The 21,603-nt window shown below is 42.8% G+C and overlaps 1 protein-coding gene across 1 annotated transcript in view; it reads right to left on the minus strand.

Moving 5' to 3' along the window:
- Positions 1-21,603, minus strand: part of LOC130275624 (cytochrome P450 2D14-like) — a 126,143-nt gene that overhangs the window by 72,558 nt on the left and 31,982 nt on the right. The window contains exon 4 of the mRNA XM_056523817.1: positions 20,392-20,549. Within this exon, the coding sequence (XP_056379792.1) occupies positions 20,392-20,549 (158 nt within the window). The remainder of the gene's footprint in view (positions 1-20,391; positions 20,550-21,603) is intronic.

Raw genomic sequence — 21,603 nt, forward strand, 5'->3', positions numbered from 1 at the left:
GCAAAAATGTGAAATTTGGGGGGAAACACACATTTTAGTGAAAAAAATTACATATTTTTTTACATATGCAAAAGTCGTGAAACACCTGTAGGGTATTAAGGCTCACTTTATTCCTTGTTACATTCCTCAAGGGGTCTAGTTTCCAAAATGGTATGCCATGTGGGGGGGTTTTGCTGTTCTGGCACCATAGGGGCTTCCTAAATGCAACATGCCCCCCAAAAACCATTTCAGAAAAACTTACTCTCCAAAATCCCCTTGTCGCTCCTTCGCTTCTGAGCCCTCTACTGCGCCCGCCAAACACTTTACATAGACATATGAGGTATGTGCTTACTCGAGAGAAATTGGGCTACAAAAATAACAATCCATTTTCTCCTTTTACCCCTTGTAAAAATTCAAAAATTTGGTGTACAAGAACATGCGAGTGTAAAAAATGAAGATTGTGAATTTTCTCCTTCACTTTGCTGCTATTCCTGTGAAACACCTAAAGGGTTAAAATGCTGACTGAATGTCATTTTGAATACTTTGGGGGTGCAGTTTTTATAATGGGGTCATTTGTGGGGTATTTCTAAGATGAAAACCCTTCAAATCCACTTCAAACCTGAACTGGTCCCTGAAAAATTGTGATTTTGGAAATTTTGTGAAAAATTGGAAAATTGCTGCTGAACTTTGAAGCCCTCTGGTGTCAATTTTATGATGCAAACATAAAGTAGACATATTGTATGTGTGAATAAAAAAAAAATATTTGGAATATCCATTTTCCTTACAAGCAGAGAGCTTCAAAGTTAGAAAAATGCAAAATTTTCACATTTTTCATCAAATTTTGGGATTTTTCACCAAGAAAGGATGCAAGTTACCACAAAATGTTACCACTATGTTAAATTAGAATATGTCACGAAAAAACAATCTCGGAATCAGAATGATAACTAAAAGCATTCCAGAGTTATTAATGTTTAAAGTGACAGTGGTCAGATGTGCAAAAAATGGCTGGGTCCTTAAGGGGTTAAAGTCTCCCATTTAGTGTCAGTATTGTTCTTTTTGAGGACATTATCCCATTTTATATTGTTAAGGGCTTCTCTGAGTTGATCGAACTTTGCCTTCCTAAAGTTCATTGTTTTTGTGGCCCCTTGAGAGATTCCCTTATTGAAGAACAAGTTATAATGTATTATATTATGATCACTATTTCCTAGGTGTCCTTCTACTTGCACATTAATTACTCTCTCAGGTACGTTGGTTAATATTAAGTGTAGTAGGGCGCACCCTCTGGACGGGCCCTGCACCATTTGGGACAGATAATTGTCTTTAGCTATGTTTCCTTTATGAGATTCGCAGGTCTAAGTGTCCCAGTTTATATCAGGATAGTTAAAGTCCCCCAATATTATCACATCATTTTGATTTGCTGCCTTGTTTATTTGCCTCAGTAATTGATCTTCTGGCTCTTCCATTATGTTTGGTGGCTTATAGCAAACACCTATCAGATTTTTTTTATTTTTATCTCCATATATTTCTACCCATAATGACTCCACATTATCGTTTCCCTCCCGTATATCCTGCCGCAGTGCGGCCTTCAGACTGGACTTTACATAAAGACAAACTCTTCCCCCTTTCTGTTTTGTACGATCCTTCCTGAATAGACTATATAATCCTGTATGTTGACCGCCCAGTCACAGCTATCGTCCAACCAAGTCTCTATTATACCCACTATGTCATTATCCTCCTCAGAAATTTTCAACTCCAGTTGGTCAATTTTATTGGACAGACTTCTGGCATTAATCAACATACAATTCAATCGTATATATTTTTTCTTCCTATGATGCCTATCCCTATTAACTATTCTAACCCCTTCCTCCGCTCCACCCCCAGGTACATTAATAATTCCCCCCTCTCTATCTACACTATATTCCCACTCTATGTTGTAGGTTCCCTCCCCCCCAGTCCCTAGTTTAAACACTCCTCCACCCTTCTAGCCATCTTCTCCCCAAGCACAGCTGCACCCTCCCCATTGAGGTGCAGCCCATCCCTATGGTAGAGCCGGTATCCAATAGCAAAGGCAGCCCAGTTCTCCATGAACCCAAACCCCTCCTTCCTACACCAGCTTCTGAGCCATTTGTTTACCTCCCTAATCTCCCGCTGCCTCTCTGGTGTGGCTCGTGGTACAGGTAATATTTCAGAAAATACTACCTTGAAGGTCCTTGCCTTAAGCTTGCAGCCTAAGTCCCTGAAATCATTTTAAAGGACACTCCACCTACCTCTTACTTTGTCATTGGTGCCAATATGTACCATGGGGTCCTCTCCAGCCCCACCCAGCAACCTGTCAACCCGATCCGCGATGTGCCGAACTCGAGCACCAGGAAAACAACAAACTGTTCGGCGATCCCGGTCTTTGTGACAGATTGCACTGTCTGTCCCCCTAATAATTGAGTCTCCCAATACCTGTCTGGCCTGCCCTGCACTCCTCCCTCCCTCCTTACTGGAGCAGACCTCCAGGTGGTCAGAGGCAGAGTCCTGCTGCAGTACTGCTAGCTCTGAAATGGCATCCCCCTCATCTGCCAACCGGGCAAACTTGTTGGGGTGTGCCAGAACAGGACTAGCCTCCCTGACACTTTTTCCTCTACTGCGTTTTCTAACTGTAACCCAGCTAACTGCCTGACTGTCCTGCTCCTACGTGCCACTATCGTCCCCCACCTCTACTCCAGAGAATACTTGCTCAGTGAGCAGAAGACTCCTCTCCATGTTGTCAATGCGTATAAGTGTTGCTAGTTGCTCCTCTAGATCCAGGATCTGGGCTTCCAAATGAACAACTCGCACACATCGTGCACAACAATATGCACCCTCAAACTGCTGTTCAAGGATTGCATACATTGTGCAAGATGTGCACTGGACTACCTTTTCCAACATGGAGGCCATACTAGGTTTGGGGATTGCAAAATTTTACAGAAAACAAAACAACAATGAAATATTTCAATTTAAATTCCCTGAACTTAAAGTCCCAATCATATCACAATACAGGGATAACACAGAGTGATGTCACAGTACAGGGATAATATGCTGTGATGTCCTAATACAGGGATAATACAGAGTGATGTCACAGTACAGGGATAATATGCAGTGATGTCCTAATACAGGGATAATACAGAGTGATGTCACAATACAGGGATAATATACAATATAGGGTTAATATGCAACTACAGAGCAGTACAGGGATAGAATTCATGATGGGGAGGATTGGCAGGGATCAGGGCACAGTATTTGAAGTGTTACATCCACTGTTCTCCTGCACTCTGGTCCTTCCTCTGATCCCAGCAGGCCTCTCCGTATTGTCGTGCGGTAATAACTCAATTATGAATTATGGTCATAAAAAAATATGAATTATGAAAAATAACAAATTATTAAAATTATTAAAATATCAAAATTATGACCTGGTGAATTGTAGGCAAAGCTAATCAATACAATTCACATCTGAGTCCGACTATTTCCTCAGATATCAACAAGCATAAATTTTTAACGTAAATTTGTTTTCCCTTAGTCCTAACAGCAGCACAAGTGGGGTGTTCTGCCCCTGTGAAGCTGGCAGGATGGTGGAACTTTTAATTCCGCCCAAGTAATTAGCATTTTTTTTAAATAATATTTTATTAAATTTTGCAAGTATAAGAAAAAACAGACCAGGGCAATCCCCTGGATGAAGGAAATCAAATAAAGGTCAATTCCGTACAACATAACTTATCAGAACAGTAGGTAAGGACAAGCCAAAAAACCCTCACCCCCACCCTCCCCTCCCTCCCTAGATCCGTTAACCAGTCCCGAAGGACCCTGTGCAGATATACCAAAGGAGAGATAGCTCAAAGACACATGTACCTCCTTGAAAAGTGCCAGACAACAGTCCATGAACATGAGCAAAGCGCAGCCTGGTTCCACGACACCAACGTAATGCAGTAACATAAGGACCCTATCCCCTATCTGCCATCCTGCAGTAACCTACCCAGGGAACCCGCAATTGCCCTCGTCAAATACCATGTGGTATCTTTAAAGGGTTGCATCACTGTCCGAATTTCTGCATCTGTACAGAAGGATACCAGAAATGTCCTCCATTTTTTGAAGAATGATTTCGCTGTTTTTTTCCTTCATACGTCGTAGGTCCATCACATCTATGAAGAGGTACTTTTTCATTTGGAACAGGATGTCGGACACCGGGGGTAGTGTCGACTGGAGCCACATAGCAAGAATACAGCGTTTTGCCCCAAGATAAAAGCATGGACCAGGAGCGGAATATTGTGATCAGGTGAAGGGATATGCAGAACAATCAGCGGGACATCCAATGGAAGTAATTAGCATTTTAATTAACTCCCCCATAAAAGGCCTCCTCTCCTAGGCCACATTGCTTATATAACTAGTAACAAAACAAATAAGGGCGGGAAATTTGTGTGCTGCTGTTAGGACTAAGGGAAAACAAATTTACGATAAAAATTAACGCTTCCCTTACATCCTAACCAGCAGCACAAGTGGGGATTTAGCAAGTAACAACACAAATAGGGAGGGACTACGGCAGAGCGGCACTTAGGATAGACTGCCCAAAGGCCAACTCTTCCGAATGTTTGGCATTAACCCTGTAATGACTGAGAAATGTGTTATGGATGCCCCAAGAGGCAGCAGCACAGATTTGTTCCAGGGGAACAGACTTCCTTTCGGCAAAAGAAGCAGACACTGCCCGGGTAGAATGGGCAGTAACAAAGGCAGGAGGAGTTAACTCCTGGGCTACAAAAGCCTCAAGGATTGCCTCTTTATTCCATCTACTCAGAGAGGGTTTAGAGGCTTTAAAAGCTTTGTTCTTTCCTGAAAAAGAGATGAGAAGGTGTTCTGATCTTCTGAAATTTCCAGTTCTTGCAATGTAGATTTTAAGGATTCTTGAAATGTCCAGTGTGTGATTCACAGCTTCTTCAGGAGAAGATGGGTTAGGACACAGAACTGGGAGAGGCCGGGACCTTAGGGTCAAAGGTAGGCAGATATCTCAACAGGACTCTATCTTGGAGAAAAAGTGTATAAGGCTCAAAAGCCGAGAGGGCCTGAAGCTCACCAACTCTTTTGGCTGAGGTTATGGCCAGCAAAAAGGTGACTTTAAGGGTTAAATATCTAAAGTCAGCTTCTTCCAGAGGCTCAAAGGAGGGAGAGCATAACCCCTTGAGAACAGTGAATAAATCCCATCTTGGAATAGGTTTAAGAACCCTTGGTTTAAGTCTTTCAGCTCCCCTGAGGAATCTTTTGATTAGGGGTTCTTGTGACAGGGATCTGTCTAAAAAGGCAGAGAGTGCTGAGACTTGAACCTTTAGAGTAGATGGGCTTAGACCCTTGTCAAGGCCATCTTGGAGAAAACGTAGTAATGCAGAAAGGAGGATCTGAGGCTACTACCTCTTTCATAGTACACCACTGATGAAAGATTCGTTTTATCCGGGAATAAACCTTGTTTGTTGATTGTGCTCTGGAATGAGCAATGGTTCTCAAAACCTCTGCAGGAAGCCTACTATCTAGTAGGGTCCTGTCAATCTCCAGGCTGTCAGATTGAGTCTCCTCAGATCTAGACAGGAGCCTGTGTTGTGAGACACTAGGTTCTGCATGGGGGCAAGCCTCCAATAACACCCTTGACTTATCCTCATGAACTGGGTGAACCAGGACCTCTAGGGCCAGAATGGTATGATGGCTATCACAGAGGCCTGGTCTTGCCTGACTTTCATCAATACCCTCGGTATCATGGAAAGTGGAGGGAATATGTAGGCCAGCCTGAACCTCCATGGTATGGACAGGCCGTCTATCGCCACAGGATTGTCCTCTTTGTAAAGAGAGAAAAACTTGCTCACTTTGGCGTTCAGACGTGTTGCCATGAGATCTATCTCTGGCACTCCACACCGCAGAGTTATCTTCTTGAAAACTTCTTCGTTGAGGGACCATTCACCCTGGACTGGAAGGCCGCGACGATCTGCTACTGTGTTGAGATCCCCTTTGATGTGTATCGCTGAAAGGTGGGTCAAGTTAGTCTCTGCCCAAGACAGAATTAGTCTGGACTCCTTGAGGAGTGCTTGAGACTTCGTGCCTCCCTGTCTGTTGATGTAGGACACCACAGTGGTGTTGTCCGACCAAACTTTTATTGCTTTCCCTAGAATTAGGGGTGCGAAGTGGAGAGCTAGACGAACTGCTCTTAGTTCTCTCATGTTGGAGGAGAGAAGTCTATCCTGAGAGGTCCCAGTACCCTGAACAGGACACTCGTTCAGATGGGCTCCCCAACCCAGAAGGGAGGCGTCCGTGGTCAAAATGATCCAACGAGGTTGAATCAAGGACTTCCCATCCGTCAGATCCCTCCACCATATGAGAGATGTTCGGACTTCGGGAGACAGGGTGCATCTCTTGTCCAACCCTTTGGGGTTGCGATTCCAAACCGACAAGACCTGATCTTGAAGTGGTCGGAGATGCCAAAGGGCCCAGGGAACTGCCTCTGCAGATGCTGACATGTGGCCCAACATCTTCATCAGAGTTCGGATGGAGACTTTGTGAGGACTCCTCAGAAACTCTGCGGCTCTTATCACTCGATTCTTTCTCTCTGGAGTCAGAGATAAAGTCATGTGGGAAGAATGAAGCCGAGAAACTTCCTGGATGTGGAAGGAATGATCTCGGACTTTTCCCAGTTTATAATCCAGCCCAGACGCTGAAGGAAATCTAGAGCCAGATGAAGATGAGATTGTAAGACTTCTGGAGAAGTGGCTTTTAGAAGCCAGTCGTCCACGTAAGGAATAATCTCTAGACCTCTTAGTCTGAGGGCAGCAACAACTGGAGCCACAACCTTTGTAAAAGTGTGGGGAGCAGAAGTAATGCCGAAAGGTAGGACAGCAAACTGGAGGTGTCTTACCACTCCTTTTATGGTGACAGCAACCCTCAAGAATTTCCTGTGAGCAGGATAAATGGGAACGTGAAGGTAGGCGTCCTTCAGATCGATGGTGACCATAAGATATTGAGGGTCCAGTATGCTGATGACTGACTGGATGGTTTCCATTCTGAACCACCTTTTCTTTATGAAGCGGTTTAGGAAATGGAGGTCGATAATCATGTGCCAGTCTCCTGACGGCTTTGGGACTAGGAAGATAGGGGAGTAGACCCCTAACCCTCTTTGGTGGAAGGGGACTTCCTCTAGGGCTTGTTTCTCTATATATTGGAGAACCGAGTCCTCCAGAAACAATTGCTTTGTTTGGGGTAATAACTTTGTTAACACAAACTTCCTTGGGAGGGAGAAATAAAATCTATTTTGTAGCCTGCCCTGACTACTTCTAGGACCCAAGGATCCTGGATTTCTTGCATCCAGGTGTCTATAAACAAACTTAAGCGGCCTCCCACAGGAGGAGATCTGGAAAAACTTTCCAACTGAAGATCTTGAAGGGAAGGGAGAGGGAAAACTTAAGTGGATCTCTCGGGACTGTCACGAGTCAGACTTCTGGTCTTTACCCCGACCGCGTCCTCCACCATGCCTTGGGTTATATTGGCGCTTCTGAGTCTTGGAAGAGGCCTGATTTCTGTTTCCTCTGCCCTTACTTCGGCCGCGAAAATTTTGGACAGGAAGGCATTTGCCCTTCTTGTCGGCGAAGCTTTCCATTATCTCATCCAATTGAGACCCGAATAGTCTACCAGGCTCAAAAGAAAGCCCACATAGATTGATTTTAGAGGAGTTATCCGCCTGCCAGGGGCGGAGCCACAAGGGGCGTCTACTGGCTGAAGCAAGGCCCATGGATTTTGCAGCCAGCTTTAGGTGTTGTTGAGACGCCTCGCAAAGAAAATCTAGACTAAGAAGAAGGGTCTTAAATGAGTCCAGAATTTCCTCTCTGGGAACATTTCCTTCTATGTCAGACTGAATCTGGAGAATTTGGTCCTTGGCGAAGTCAGAAACTTCTGATGAAGCAATAGCCACATTAGCAGAGGCAGAAGCAGCAGAATAGCAACGTCTCAGTAGAGAATCTACTTTCCTGTCAAGGGGTTCTTGGAGATTACTTCCATCATCCGCAGGAACGGAGGGGTGTGGATTACATGCTGGACTTACGCACTCACCCAGAGATGCAGAGCTTGTGCAGTAAGGTACTGAAAGTCCCATGAACTTGCATAGAAATTCATTCAAAAAATCTGACATCACATTGAATCTGCCATTTGTGTTTCCCCCTAAAACATTTTCAAAAATTTGTGTCAAGTCTGCTTTGTGAAAAAAACCTGTTCATCTCTAGTCAGATTGACTATGATTTAGATCCCCTGAAGGCCATTTATAGGAGGCAACACTTGTTTGATTTAGGTTCTGTAAAATGTGAATCTTATATCAGTCAGAGTGGACTGCAGCCATAGAGATTGTTTGATCTACCATAATACTTTAATAAGTAAGGCATAAGGCACTTCATTAATGGACAGCCTCCATGAATGTAGATATGGACAGCCTCCATGAATGTAGATACAAATAAAGTGCAAATGTGTTATAAGCAATGTGTTTTCTAGAGATAGTACATGAAAAAATCATATTTTAAAGGGGTACTCCAGAGAATTATTATTATTTTATTATTTTTTTCAAATCAGCTGGTGCCAGAAAGTTAAACAGATTTGTAAATTAGAACATCCACAAAAGCAACAGAAAAAGGGGAGAGCACTCTTAAGAGCAATATCACCTTATATAAGCAAAGCGGTCCTCAGCGACCTCTGTTGGAGTCTCCTGCGGGGTGCACATATGACAGTGTGAAGTATACAACGTAAATACAATAAAGATCACATATGTGCACTCACCGCGTGGCAGAGACAGTCAAGCCTGGAGGTCCGGTGGCGAAGACGGGGTGACGGGTCTCGGCATCGGCACTTGTATGTTGCACTCGGAGGCTACACCGGCTGTTTCGCAGATAGACCCGGAACCCCGTCTTCGCCACGGGACCTCCAGGCTTGACTGTCTCTGCCACGCGGTGAGTGCACGTATGTGCTCTTTATTGTATTTAGATTTGTAAATTACTTCTATTTAAAAATCTTAATCAGTCCAGTACTTATCAGCTGCTATATGCTACAGAGGAAGTTGTATAGTCTTTTCAGTCTGACCACAGTGCTCTCTGTTGACACCTCTGTCCATGTCAGGAACTGTCCAGAGCAGGAACAAATCCCCATAGCAAACCTCTCCTGCTCTGGACATTTCCTTACATGGACAGAGGTGTCAGCAGAGAGCACTGTGGTCAGACAGAAAAGAACTATACAACTTCCTCTGTAGCATTCAGCAGCTGATAAGCACTGGAAGAATTAAGATTTTTAAATATAAGTAATTTACTAATCTGTTTAACCTTTTGACATAAGTTGATTTAAAAAAACCATTTCCACAAGAGTACCCCTTTAATGCTGACCAAAGAAATATCATGTACCCCATGAGAAATGAGTACTAATTCTACATATACATGTACAAATAAAGGGATTATAATATCTATATCCAATGAAAACATACAAGGTGATTCTCAACACTGTCCGCCACGCAAAATTATTTAAATAATTGACAATTCCCTAGTGACAAGAAATTAATTTCAGCGCCAGCTCCAAGTTATGTCTTCTTCTACCAGATCTACACGGTCATACCCAAGGATCATTTGTAGCTCCAATGGGCCAGTTCAACCATGATCTTTAAAGCGATATCCACCATAAGGTGACTTTAAAGGGGTACTCCAGTGAAAAACGTTTTTTTTAAATCAACTGGTGCCAGAAAGTTAAACAGATTTGTAAATTACTTCTATTAAAAAATCTTAATCCTTCCAGTACTTATTAGCTGCTGAATACTACAGTGGAAATTATTTTCCATTTGAAACAGAGCTGTCTGCTGACATCATGAGCACAGTGCTCATGGAACCGCAGTACCCCTTTAATACTTACCTTTAAGTCAGTAATGGATATGCTTAGAAAAGATCCGTGCTTGTCTTGGAGCTAAATGGCTGTAATGTGAGTCCACCATAACGCTATGGCTTTCTTTTTGTGAAATGGCTTTTTTCTGTTGGAGTTCCCTCCCTCCAATACAAGTCCCAGGACCCCTTGTTTGTAACTGTGAGGTCACTTTTCTCCCCTCCCCCCCTCCCCAACATCAACCACCCCACTCATTGAAGCGCACCTGGGACAATTCCATGCAGCAATGTGGAGAATGATCTCCCTCCCACAAAGCGGTCACTCCACCCATTAAAGCAGACAGACTCCCATTGCACACCTGGCTAGTAATGTAATTTCTGGGGCCCCACAGCAACCTGGGGAAACCTGAGATGACACTCATTTTGTATGCTGCTAAAAATAAACATCGGAGCAAAGATCACAGAAGAATTGCGAGACCAACATGAAACACAGTTACAGACACTATATTAGGAAATGCACTAACTTTCCAGCCCCTGTAGAACAGTCAATTTAAAAAAAAAAATCCTGGAATACCCCTTTAACACCTTAAGGACCAAGCCCATTTTAACCTTAAGGACCAGACCTTCTAAAATCCATAACTCTTTTATATTTCAGGGATGTGGAATTCCTATCGCCCAACGCCTGGGACTAGCAGTTTTGGGCGCCGGGCAGGTGAATTTGTCCGGCCCTTAGCCCGGCTTCGGGCAAGCAGGGCCGGACCTGACAAGTCTGGTGGCGATCTGCAGTCTGTATGGAGCGGGCTGCCGACTTCTGCCCGCTCCATACTCTGCCGCCTCCGACAAAAAAAAACTGTATCCTCGGAAGCAGAGCAGGGGAGATGAGAAGCTGTGTACAGTATTTGTCTTCTCTCCCCTGCTCTGCAGACGTGCGGGGGGAGATGAGGGGGCGTGGCTTCTTGCTCCCCGTGCAGACCTGCGTCCTCTGCCTTCACTCCCCCCAGCTGTAGCTTCGGAGAGCTGAGGGGAGGAGGCGCGTCTGCACGGGGAGATGCTTGCGGCGCTCTGCAGTATGTATGGAGCGGGCTCGGGATTCCTGCCCGCTCCATACTCTGCAGCCCCCGGCTGTTCTCAGTAGCCGGGGGCCGCCGCTAATAGCCAGCATGCGGCGATCGCCGCGGCTGGCTATTAACCCTTTAGATCGCCGCTGTCAAAGCTGACAGCGGCGTCTAAAGGGACATGTGAATGCTCCCTGGTGGGCTAGTGGGGTGGGTCGCCCCCCCACAGCGCGATCGCAGGGGGGCGATCCACTATAGAGGTAGCCGAAGGACTTACCTCTGCTTCCTCCTGTCCCGGCTCTGTCATTGATAGATCCTGGCTGGACCAGGCTCTATCAATGGATCACAGAGCACACAGATTAATAGAGTTCAATAGAATCTATTCATCTGTCCGAGGAATCTAATGATTCCTCATAAGTCTAATAAAGTGTAAAAAAAAATAAAAAAGTTTTCATAAAAGTTTGAAAGACACATTAACCTAGTGGTCTTCAAACTGTGCCCCTCCAGATGTTACAAAACTACAATTCCCAGCATGCCATGACAGCCGTTGGCTGTCCGGGCATGCTGGAAGTTGTAGTTTTGCAACATCTGGAGGGCCACAGTTTGAAGACCGCTGCATTAACCCCTTCCATGTTAAAAGTTCAAATCACCCCCTTTTCCTATATAAAAACATGCAAACATAATAAAAATAAACATTTGGTATCGCTTTGTGCGTAATTGTACAACCTATTAAAATATAACATTATGTATCCCGTACGGTAAATGTAAAAAAATACCAAACCACAGATTTGCAATTTTTATAATATCCCATAAAAAAAGTTAAAAAGCGATTAAAATGTCAGATCAATGCCAAAATGGTACCGATACAAAAAACAGATTATGGCGCAAAACATGAGCCCTCATACAGCCTGGTATGCGGAAAAAAAATAAAGCTACAGGGGTTAAAAAATGGCAATTAAAAAAATTAGAAAACGTTCAGAATTAGTAAAACATGATGTAAACGATACAAATCTGGTATCGCTGTAACCAGGCGCCTTAAGTATAAAACTAACCTGTTACCTCAACCACAAGGTAAATGGCGCAGAAAAGAAAACCACCAAATCTGCAAAATTATCTTTTACTATTTCAATTTCACTTCCCCAAATATATATATATATATATTTTTTGGTTCAGAGAATATGTTATTGAAAAATTAAAAGGTATCCTTATAGTAGGTAGTTATGGCTATAATAGGGCGAGGATGAAAAAATCAGAGCGTAAAAGCGAAAATTGGCCGGGACAAGTGGATCGTCATGAGGGACAAGTAGAGTTTGCTCCATTTTAGTCCCGTGGACAAGTAGTTTTTTATAAAATCTCCACACCCCTGTATTTCCTTCTACAGACCCATATAAGGGCTTGTTTTTTGTGTGACCAACCAAAAAATGTATTGCGAACCCAAAGAATTAAAATGAAAACCACAATTTTGCATATTTTGGAGGGTTTCGCATTCACACTGTTCTTTACAGTAAAAATGATGTGTTTTTTATTCTGTGGGTCAACACGATGAAAATGATACCCATGGCTAGATACTTTTCTATTTTTGTACCGCTTAAAAAAAAATTTCAAACTTTTTATACAAAATCAGTAATATAAAATCGCCCTGTTTTGACCACCTATAACTTTTTCATTTTTCTGTATATAGGGGGTATGAGGGCTCTTTTTTTTTGAACCGTCATCTGTAATTTTTATTAATACCACATTTGCATATATAAAACTTTTAGATCACTTTTTATAAATTTTTTTGGAATAAAATGTGACAAAAAAGCTGCATTTTTGGACTTTTTTATTTTTTACGTTTATGCCGTTTACCGTATGGGATCATTAACATTACATTTTGATAGTTCGGACATTTACGCACACGGCAATACCAAATATGTTTATTTAAAAAAATTTACGCTTTTTGGGGGTAAAATGGGAAAAAAGATCAATTTTCGTTTTTATTGGGGAGGGGAGTTTTCAAATTTTTCTTACTTTTTATTTTTAAATTTTTCAACTTTTTTTTACACTTTTTTTTTTACACCCCTTACCATAAGGGACTATCGATAGCAATCAGTTGATTGCTAATACTGTTCAGTGCTATCCACAGGACATAACACTGATGAGTATTATCGGCTATCTTCTGCTCTGGTCTGCTCGATCTCAGACCAGAGCAGAAGACCCGAGGAGACAGCCGGAGGCAGGTGAGGGGACCTCCGCCTGCCATTACAGATGATCGGATCCCTGCGGCAGTGCTGCAGGCGATCCGATCATCTATTTTAACATGTGCATTGCCGCAGATGCTGTGATGTGTATTGATCATGGCATTTGAGGTGTTAATGGTGGACATCTGCGCAATCGCGAATGTCGGCCATTACCGGCGGGCTGATAGCAGCCGGGACCTGAAGTGTATGAAACAAACAGCGCTCCGATGCTCGGGGTCATACAGGTAGAATTATCTGTCCTCTAAACACCATGGTCAGGTTGTAATAATGATGTGTATGATTATCTCATATTGTTTTACAGTATGTGGATATCAGTACCATAATGCTATGAAGCTTTTAAAGTACCTGGGCCAAGAGTTCAGATTTAGCCTTTAAAGCCTCATTAAAGAGATGTAAAAGTCGTTGGAATTTTGCATCTTTGTAGTCAAACCGATCCCCGAATGCAATGGAGCAGATGACATTGGCAACAGCATTGTTTACAAGGAAATGCGGATCGAATTGATCTGCAGAAAACACAACAATAATGTAGATAAATAAATATATAGATGACATAAATGGTCAGCAATTTGTGTAATATGTAATATGGTGCTGATAATTATTGTTTAAAATACTGGGAACTATTGGGGAGATTTATTAAACATTGCACCTGGTGAAGATCACTAAGATGTTTTTACTGATATCCACCATCCAAGAAGGTAGGACTAACCCCGTTTTTTGTGTGCAGGGGAGTGGCTGCCCCACACTCCGAATTTATTAGAATGTATGCCTGCTAGCAGCCATAAATATAATGGTAATCTATACACAGACATCATAATCCAGCTGACCTCCTTAAAGGGGTACACCGGTGAAAACCTTTTTTCTTTTAAATCAACTGGTGGCAGAAAGTTAAACATATTTGTAAATTACTTCTATTAAAAAATCTTAATCCTTCCTGTACTTATTAGCTGCTGAATACTACAGAGGAAATTATTTTATTTTTGGAATGCTCTCTGATGACATCACAAGCTCAGTTCTCTCTGCTGACATTATAATAATAATAATAATAATAATGCTTTATTTATTGTGGTCCTTACTGGGATTTGAACCCAATTCCCCAGCACTGCAAGGCAGCAGTGCTAACCACTGCGCCACTATGTTGCCCCTTGCAGCCCCTTGCAGCCCCTTGCATACATCTGCTATGCATCTGCTATGCATGGTTGCTAAAATGGACAGAGATGTCAGCAGAGAGCACTGTGCTCCTGATGTCATCAGTGTTCCAAAAAGAAAGGAATTTCCTCTGTAGCATTCAGCAGCTAATAAGTACTGGAAGAATTAAGATTTTTTAATAGAAGTAATTTACAAATATGTTTAACTTTCTGCCACCAGTTGATTTAAAAGAAAAAAGGTTTTCACCGGAGTACCCCTTTAAGTTGGGTGCTAGGATCATTACGAGGTTCAAGGGGTATTCCGACCATAGACATCTTTTCCTTTCCATCTCATCCTTTGGATAGAGGATAAGTCCTGCCACTGACTACCCCCCCCCCCCCCCCTGTGCGATCTCCGTGCAGCACCCGGTATTCTGTAGCGTGATGTCACATCTCCAGTCCTGGAAACCAGCATTTCCAAGTCTGCAGCAGAATGTCAGGTGCTGCACAGAGTGACGGGACTCCCATGAACAGACATCTTATCCCCTATCCTTTGGATAGGGGGTAACTTGTCTATGACAGGAATTCCCCTTTAAGTACATTCCCCTTTAAGTAAGACTTTGTTACAGAAAAATAACTCTTTATTCTGGGGATAAGATGTCTAGGGGTGGAGTACCTCAATAAAAACATTGATCAATGGGTTACTAGACAATGTTTAAAAAAGACATATAAATTCCATTCATCATAAAATCATGTGTGGTGTCCCGGTACCATATTATATACGTTACCTGTATAAAGGTCCCCATAGTCAGAGTCCCTAGGATGTCGGGGTCCCTCTTTTGTAGTTTCCCCTTGTCACCTCTCCCTTAGTCAATGACTATATAGCAGTTCTATTTAATATTAATATAAGTATAAGTATATAAATGTGTATATTTAGTTATCTACCTGTTCGGAGCGTGGCAGGACCTGCGGGTCACGTGGATAGGTTGGAACTCTATGGTTTTGCTTTAGGACCTTTGGAGGTTCCCATTACGTGGTCACCCACAATGTACTGTAACGGTGAGTGACAGTCGTTACGGACCAATCCAAAACGGCCGGCCCCTGCCCATATAAGGGACCTGCGCCATCTTGATCCCTCTCTTGGGTTGCTGACTCTGGAAGAGGTAGGACCTCCGCAGCTTACAAGACGATTTACTAGGCCAAAACCTTGCGGCCTAGGCCTATAACATAGTGGAAACACTAAGCAATTCCCCGCTACTCAACGCAAGATCACTGGACCTAATAATTCCCCTAAATCCAGCGGATCTCTGCTATACAATTCTTCAAAAGCTAAATTGGGGTTATCCGATCCCAACCGACTGTCAATCGCTGCTCAAGCCTGATGTAAAGAGACTCTGTTATCTGGACTGTTACTATTACTACATGTACAGAAATTCATCAGTAAAAGTTCCTGCAAGTTTTCAGTTAACAGCGGTTGTGGACAATCCTTTATTTCTGCATCACCTATTGCCCTTTAAGGGTGGCAATAGGCCTATCAAGAAACCAGCATTTAACCCTCACCCTGGTGTCACGAGTGAAAAGGGTTAACAGCGCCCTTAACTATCCTGAACAGCAACACCCTAAAGACCCTACACTCCCACAAGACAGTATCCTCTCATATGCCACCACACATGCAATACAATGTTTCTGTGTTCCAATACCAACAATTGTCATATATTAAAAAATAAAATACTACATATTTTTTGGTACCACAGCATAAAGTGTTTTATTTGTTTTATCAACATTGCCATTATCTTTCTTAATATAATATAGTGATGGAGTAGAGCTGTGCCTGTTATGTGAATTGGTTATGGACTCTGCCATTCCACATGGGCTGACAGCTTTTTCAATGCCTGCTGCCTGCATCGGAAGATCAGAGAGAAGACCGACGAGGGAATGGGAGCATCTGGAGGACACAAATGAGCTGTGGGGGGAGCCGTGTGACAAGTGAGTATTTGTTTTTTTATGTTGCCACATAAAGGGGCAGTGTTGGGGCTTATCTAATACTCGGGGGCTAAGAGGGGACCTAACTACTATATGGGGACCAAGAGGGGTCCTATATACTATATGGGGGCAGTGTGAGGGGCCACATTACTATATGCAGCACAGAGGGGGCCTTACTGCTATATGGGGGCAGTGTGAGGGGCCTTACTACTATATGGTGGCAGTATGGGGGCCTAACTACTATTTGGGGCAATGTGGGTACCAAACTACTACACACATGAATTGCATCTTTGCTGCATTCAAGGTCACCTACTCGGTCCTGGGTCTGCGGTTAGATGGGGTTGGTCCGGGCTGCTATTATTATTTATAATAAAGCACACAATGGTATTGTGCTCACAGCGCAACATCTACAGGTGAGCACATTACCTGCTCTATCCTTATACTATCCATACCTAGGAGATAATGGTACTTAGAGCGACTTTTCTGTGTTCTTAAAATCTGCATACTGTATTATATGTTTAAAATATGACTCTGTAATAGGAAAGCCACCTGTCAGCAAAGAGAACTTTTACAAATTGCATGATTAACGCCATAACGCTATGGCTTTCTTTTTGTGAAATGGCTTTTTTCTGTTGGAGTTCCCTCCCTCCAATACAAGTCCCAGGACCCCTTGTTTGTAACTGTGAGGTCACTTTTCTCCCCTCCCCCCCTCCCCAACATCAACCACCCCACTCATTGAAGCGCACCTGGGACAATTCCATGCAGCAATGTGGAGAATGATCTCCCTCCCACAAAGCGGTCACTCCACCCATTAAAGCAGACAGACTCCCATTGCACACCTGGCTAGTAATGTAATTTCTGGGGCCCCACAGCAACCTGGGGAAACCTGAGATGACACTCATTTTGTATGCTGCTAAAAATAAACATCGGAGCAAAGATCACAGAAGAATTGCGAGACCAACATGAAACACAGTTACAGACACTATATTAGGAAATGCACTAACTTTCCAGCCCCTGTAGAACAGTCAATTTAAAAAAAAAAATCCTGGAATACCCCTTTAACACCTTAAGGACCAAGCCCATTTTAACCTTAAGGACCAGACCTTCTAAAATCCATAACTCTTTTATATTTCAGGGATGTGGAATTCCTATCGCCCAACGCCTGGGACTAGCAGTTTTGGGCGCCGGGCAGGTGAATTTGTCCGGCCCTTAGCCCGGCTTCGGGCAAGCAGGGCCGGACCTGACAAGTCTGGTGGCGATCTGCAGTCTGTATGGAGCGGGCTGCCGACTTCTGCCCGCTCCATACTCTGCCGCCTCCGACAAAAAAAAACTGTATCCTCGGAAGCAGAGCAGGGGAGATGAGAAGCTGTGTACAGTATTTGTCTTCTCTCCCCTGCTCTGCAGACGTGCGGGGGGAGATGAGGGGGCGTGGCTTCTTGCTCCCCGTGCAGACCTGCGTCCTCTGCCTTCACTCCCCCCAGCTGTAGCTTCGGAGAGCTGAGGGGAGGAGGCGCGTCTGCACGGGGAGATGCTTGCGGCGCTCTGCAGTATGTATGGAGCGGGCTCGGGATTCCTGCCCGCTCCATACTCTGCAGCCCCCGGCTGTTCTCAGTAGCCGGGGGCCGCCGCTAATAGCCAGCATGCGGCGATCGCCGCGGCTGGCTATTAACCCTTTAGATCGCCGCTGTCAAAGCTGACAGCGGCGTCTAAAGGGACATGTGAATGCTCCCTGGTGGGCTAGTGGGGTGGGTCGCCCCCCCACAGCGCGATCGCAGGGGGGCGATCCACTATAGAGGTAGCCGAAGGACTTACCTCTGCTTCCTCCTGTCCCGGCTCTGTCATTGATAGATCCTGGCTGGACCAGGCTCTATCAATGGATCACAGAGCACACAGATTAATAGAGTTCAATAGAATCTATTCATCTGTCCGAGGAATCTAATGATTCCTCATAAGTCTAATAAAGTGTAAAAAAAAATAAAAAAGTTTTCATAAAAGTTTGAAAGACACATTAACCTAGTGGTCTTCAAACTGTGCCCCTCCAGATGTTACAAAACTACAATTCCCAGCATGCCATGACAGCCGTTGGCTGTCCGGGCATGCTGGAAGTTGTAGTTTTGCAACATCTGGAGGGCCACAGTTTGAAGACCGCTGCATTAACCCCTTCCATGTTAAAAGTTCAAATCACCCCCTTTTCCTATATAAAAACATGCAAACATAATAAAAATAAACATTTGGTATCGCTTTGTGCGTAATTGTACAACCTATTAAAATATAACATTATGTATCCCGTACGGTAAATGTAAAAAAATACCAAACCACAGATTTGCAATTTTTATAATATCCCATAAAAAAAGTTAAAAAGCGATTAAAATGTCAGATCAATGCCAAAATGGTACCGATACAAAAAACAGATTATGGCGCAAAACATGAGCCCTCATACAGCCTGGTATGCGGAAAAAAAATAAAGCTACAGGGGTTAAAAAATGGCAATTAAAAAAATTAGAAAACGTTCAGAATTAGTAAAACATGATGTAAACGATACAAATCTGGTATCGCTGTAACCAGGCGCCTTAAGTATAAAACTAACCTGTTACCTCAACCACAAGGTAAATGGCGCAGAAAAGAAAACCACCAAATCTGCAAAATTATCTTTTACTATTTCAATTTCACTTCCCCAAATATATATATATATATATTTTTTGGTTCAGAGAATATGTTATTGAAAAATTAAAAGGTATCCTTATAGTAGGTAGTTATGGCTATAATAGGGCGAGGATGAAAAAATCAGAGCGTAAAAGCGAAAATTGGCCGGGACAAGTGGATCGTCATGAGGGACAAGTAGAGTTTGCTCCATTTTAGTCCCGTGGACAAGTAGTTTTTTATAAAATCTCCACACCCCTGTATTTCCTTCTACAGACCCATATAAGGGCTTGTTTTTTGTGTGACCAACCAAAAAATGTATTGCGAACCCAAAGAATTAAAATGAAAACCACAATTTTGCATATTTTGGAGGGTTTCGCATTCACACTGTTCTTTACAGTAAAAATGATGTGTTTTTTATTCTGTGGGTCAACACGATGAAAATGATACCCATGGCTAGATACTTTTCTATTTTTGTACCGCTTAAAAAAAAATTTCAAACTTTTTATACAAAATCAGTAATATAAAATCGCCCTGTTTTGACCACCTATAACTTTTTCATTTTTCTGTATATAGGGGGTATGAGGGCTCTTTTTTTTTGAACCGTCATCTGTAATTTTTATTAATACCACATTTGCATATATAAAACTTTTAGATCACTTTTTATAAATTTTTTTGGAATAAAATGTGACAAAAAAGCTGCATTTTTGGACTTTTTTATTTTTTACGTTTATGCCGTTTACCGTATGGGATCATTAACATTACATTTTGATAGTTCGGACATTTACGCACACGGCAATACCAAATATGTTTATTTAAAAAAATTTACGCTTTTTGGGGGTAAAATGGGAAAAAAGATCAATTTTCGTTTTTATTGGGGAGGGGAGTTTTCAAATTTTTCTTACTTTTTATTTTTAAATTTTTCAACTTTTTTTTACACTTTTTTTTTTACACCCCTTACCATAAGGGACTATCGATAGCAATCAGTTGATTGCTAATACTGTTCAGTGCTATCCACAGGACATAACACTGATGAGTATTATCGGCTATCTTCTGCTCTGGTCTGCTCGATCTCAGACCAGAGCAGAAGACCCGAGGAGACAGCCGGAGGCAGGTGAGGGGACCTCCGCCTGCCATTACAGATGATCGGATCCCTGCGGCAGTGCTGCAGGCGATCCGATCATCTATTTTAACATGTGCATTGCCGCAGATGCTGTGATGTGTATTGATCATGGCATTTGAGGTGTTAATGGTGGACATCTGCGCAATCGCGAATGTCGGCCATTACCGGCGGGCTGATAGCAGCCGGGACCTGAAGTGTATGAAACAAACAGCGCTCCGATGCTCGGGGTCATACAGGTAGAATTATCTGTCCTCTAAACACCATGGTCAGGTTGTAATAATGATGTGTATGATTATCTCATATTGTTTTACAGTATGTGGATATCAGTACCATAATGCTATGAAGCTTTTAAAGTACCTGGGCCAAGAGTTCAGATTTAGCCTTTAAAGCCTCATTAAAGAGATGTAAAAGTCGTTGGAATTTTGCATCTTTGTAGTCAAACCGATCCCCGAATGCAATGGAGCAGATGACATTGGCAACAGCATTGTTTACAAGGAAATGCGGATCGAATTGATCTGCAGAAAACACAACAATAATGTAGATAAATAAATATATAGATGACATAAATGGTCAGCAATTTGTGTAATATGTAATATGGTGCTGATAATTATTGTTTAAAATACTGGGAACTATTGGGGAGATTTATTAAACATTGCACCTGGTGAAGATCACTAAGATGTTTTTACTGATATCCACCATCCAAGAAGGTAGGACTAACCCCGTTTTTTGTGTGCAGGGGAGTGGCTGCCCCACACTCCGAATTTATTAGAATGTATGCCTGCTAGCAGCCATAAATATAATGGTAATCTATACACAGACATCATAATCCAGCTGACCTCCTTAAAGGGGTACACCGGTGAAAACCTTTTTTCTTTTAAATCAACTGGTGGCAGAAAGTTAAACATATTTGTAAATTACTTCTATTAAAAAATCTTAATCCTTCCTGTACTTATTAGCTGCTGAATACTACAGAGGAAATTATTTTATTTTTGGAATGCTCTCTGATGACATCACAAGCTCAGTTCTCTCTGCTGACATTATAATAATAATAATAATAATAATGCTTTATTTATTGTGGTCCTTACTGGGATTTGAACCCAATTCCCCAGCACTGCAAGGCAGCAGTGCTAACCACTGCGCCACTATGTTGCCCCTTGCAGCCCCTTGCAGCCCCTTGCATACATCTGCTATGCATCTGCTATGCATGGTTGCTAAAATGGACAGAGATGTCAGCAGAGAGCACTGTGCTCCTGATGTCATCAGTGTTCCAAAAAGAAAGGAATTTCCTCTGTAGCATTCAGCAGCTAATAAGTACTGGAAGAATTAAGATTTTTTAATAGAAGTAATTTACAAATATGTTTAACTTTCTGCCACCAGTTGATTTAAAAGAAAAAAGGTTTTCACCGGAGTACCCCTTTAAGTTGGGTGCTAGGATCATTACGAGGTTCAAGGGGTATTCCGACCATAGACATCTTTTCCTTTCCATCTCATCCTTTGGATAGAGGATAAGTCCTGCCACTGACTACCCCCCCCCCCCCCCCCTGTGCGATCTCCGTGCAGCACCCGGTA

This window comes from Hyla sarda, chromosome 6, assembly GCF_029499605.1.
Source record: "Hyla sarda isolate aHylSar1 chromosome 6, aHylSar1.hap1, whole genome shotgun sequence".
In the NCBI taxonomy this organism is placed as follows: domain Eukaryota; kingdom Metazoa; phylum Chordata; class Amphibia; order Anura; family Hylidae; genus Hyla; species Hyla sarda.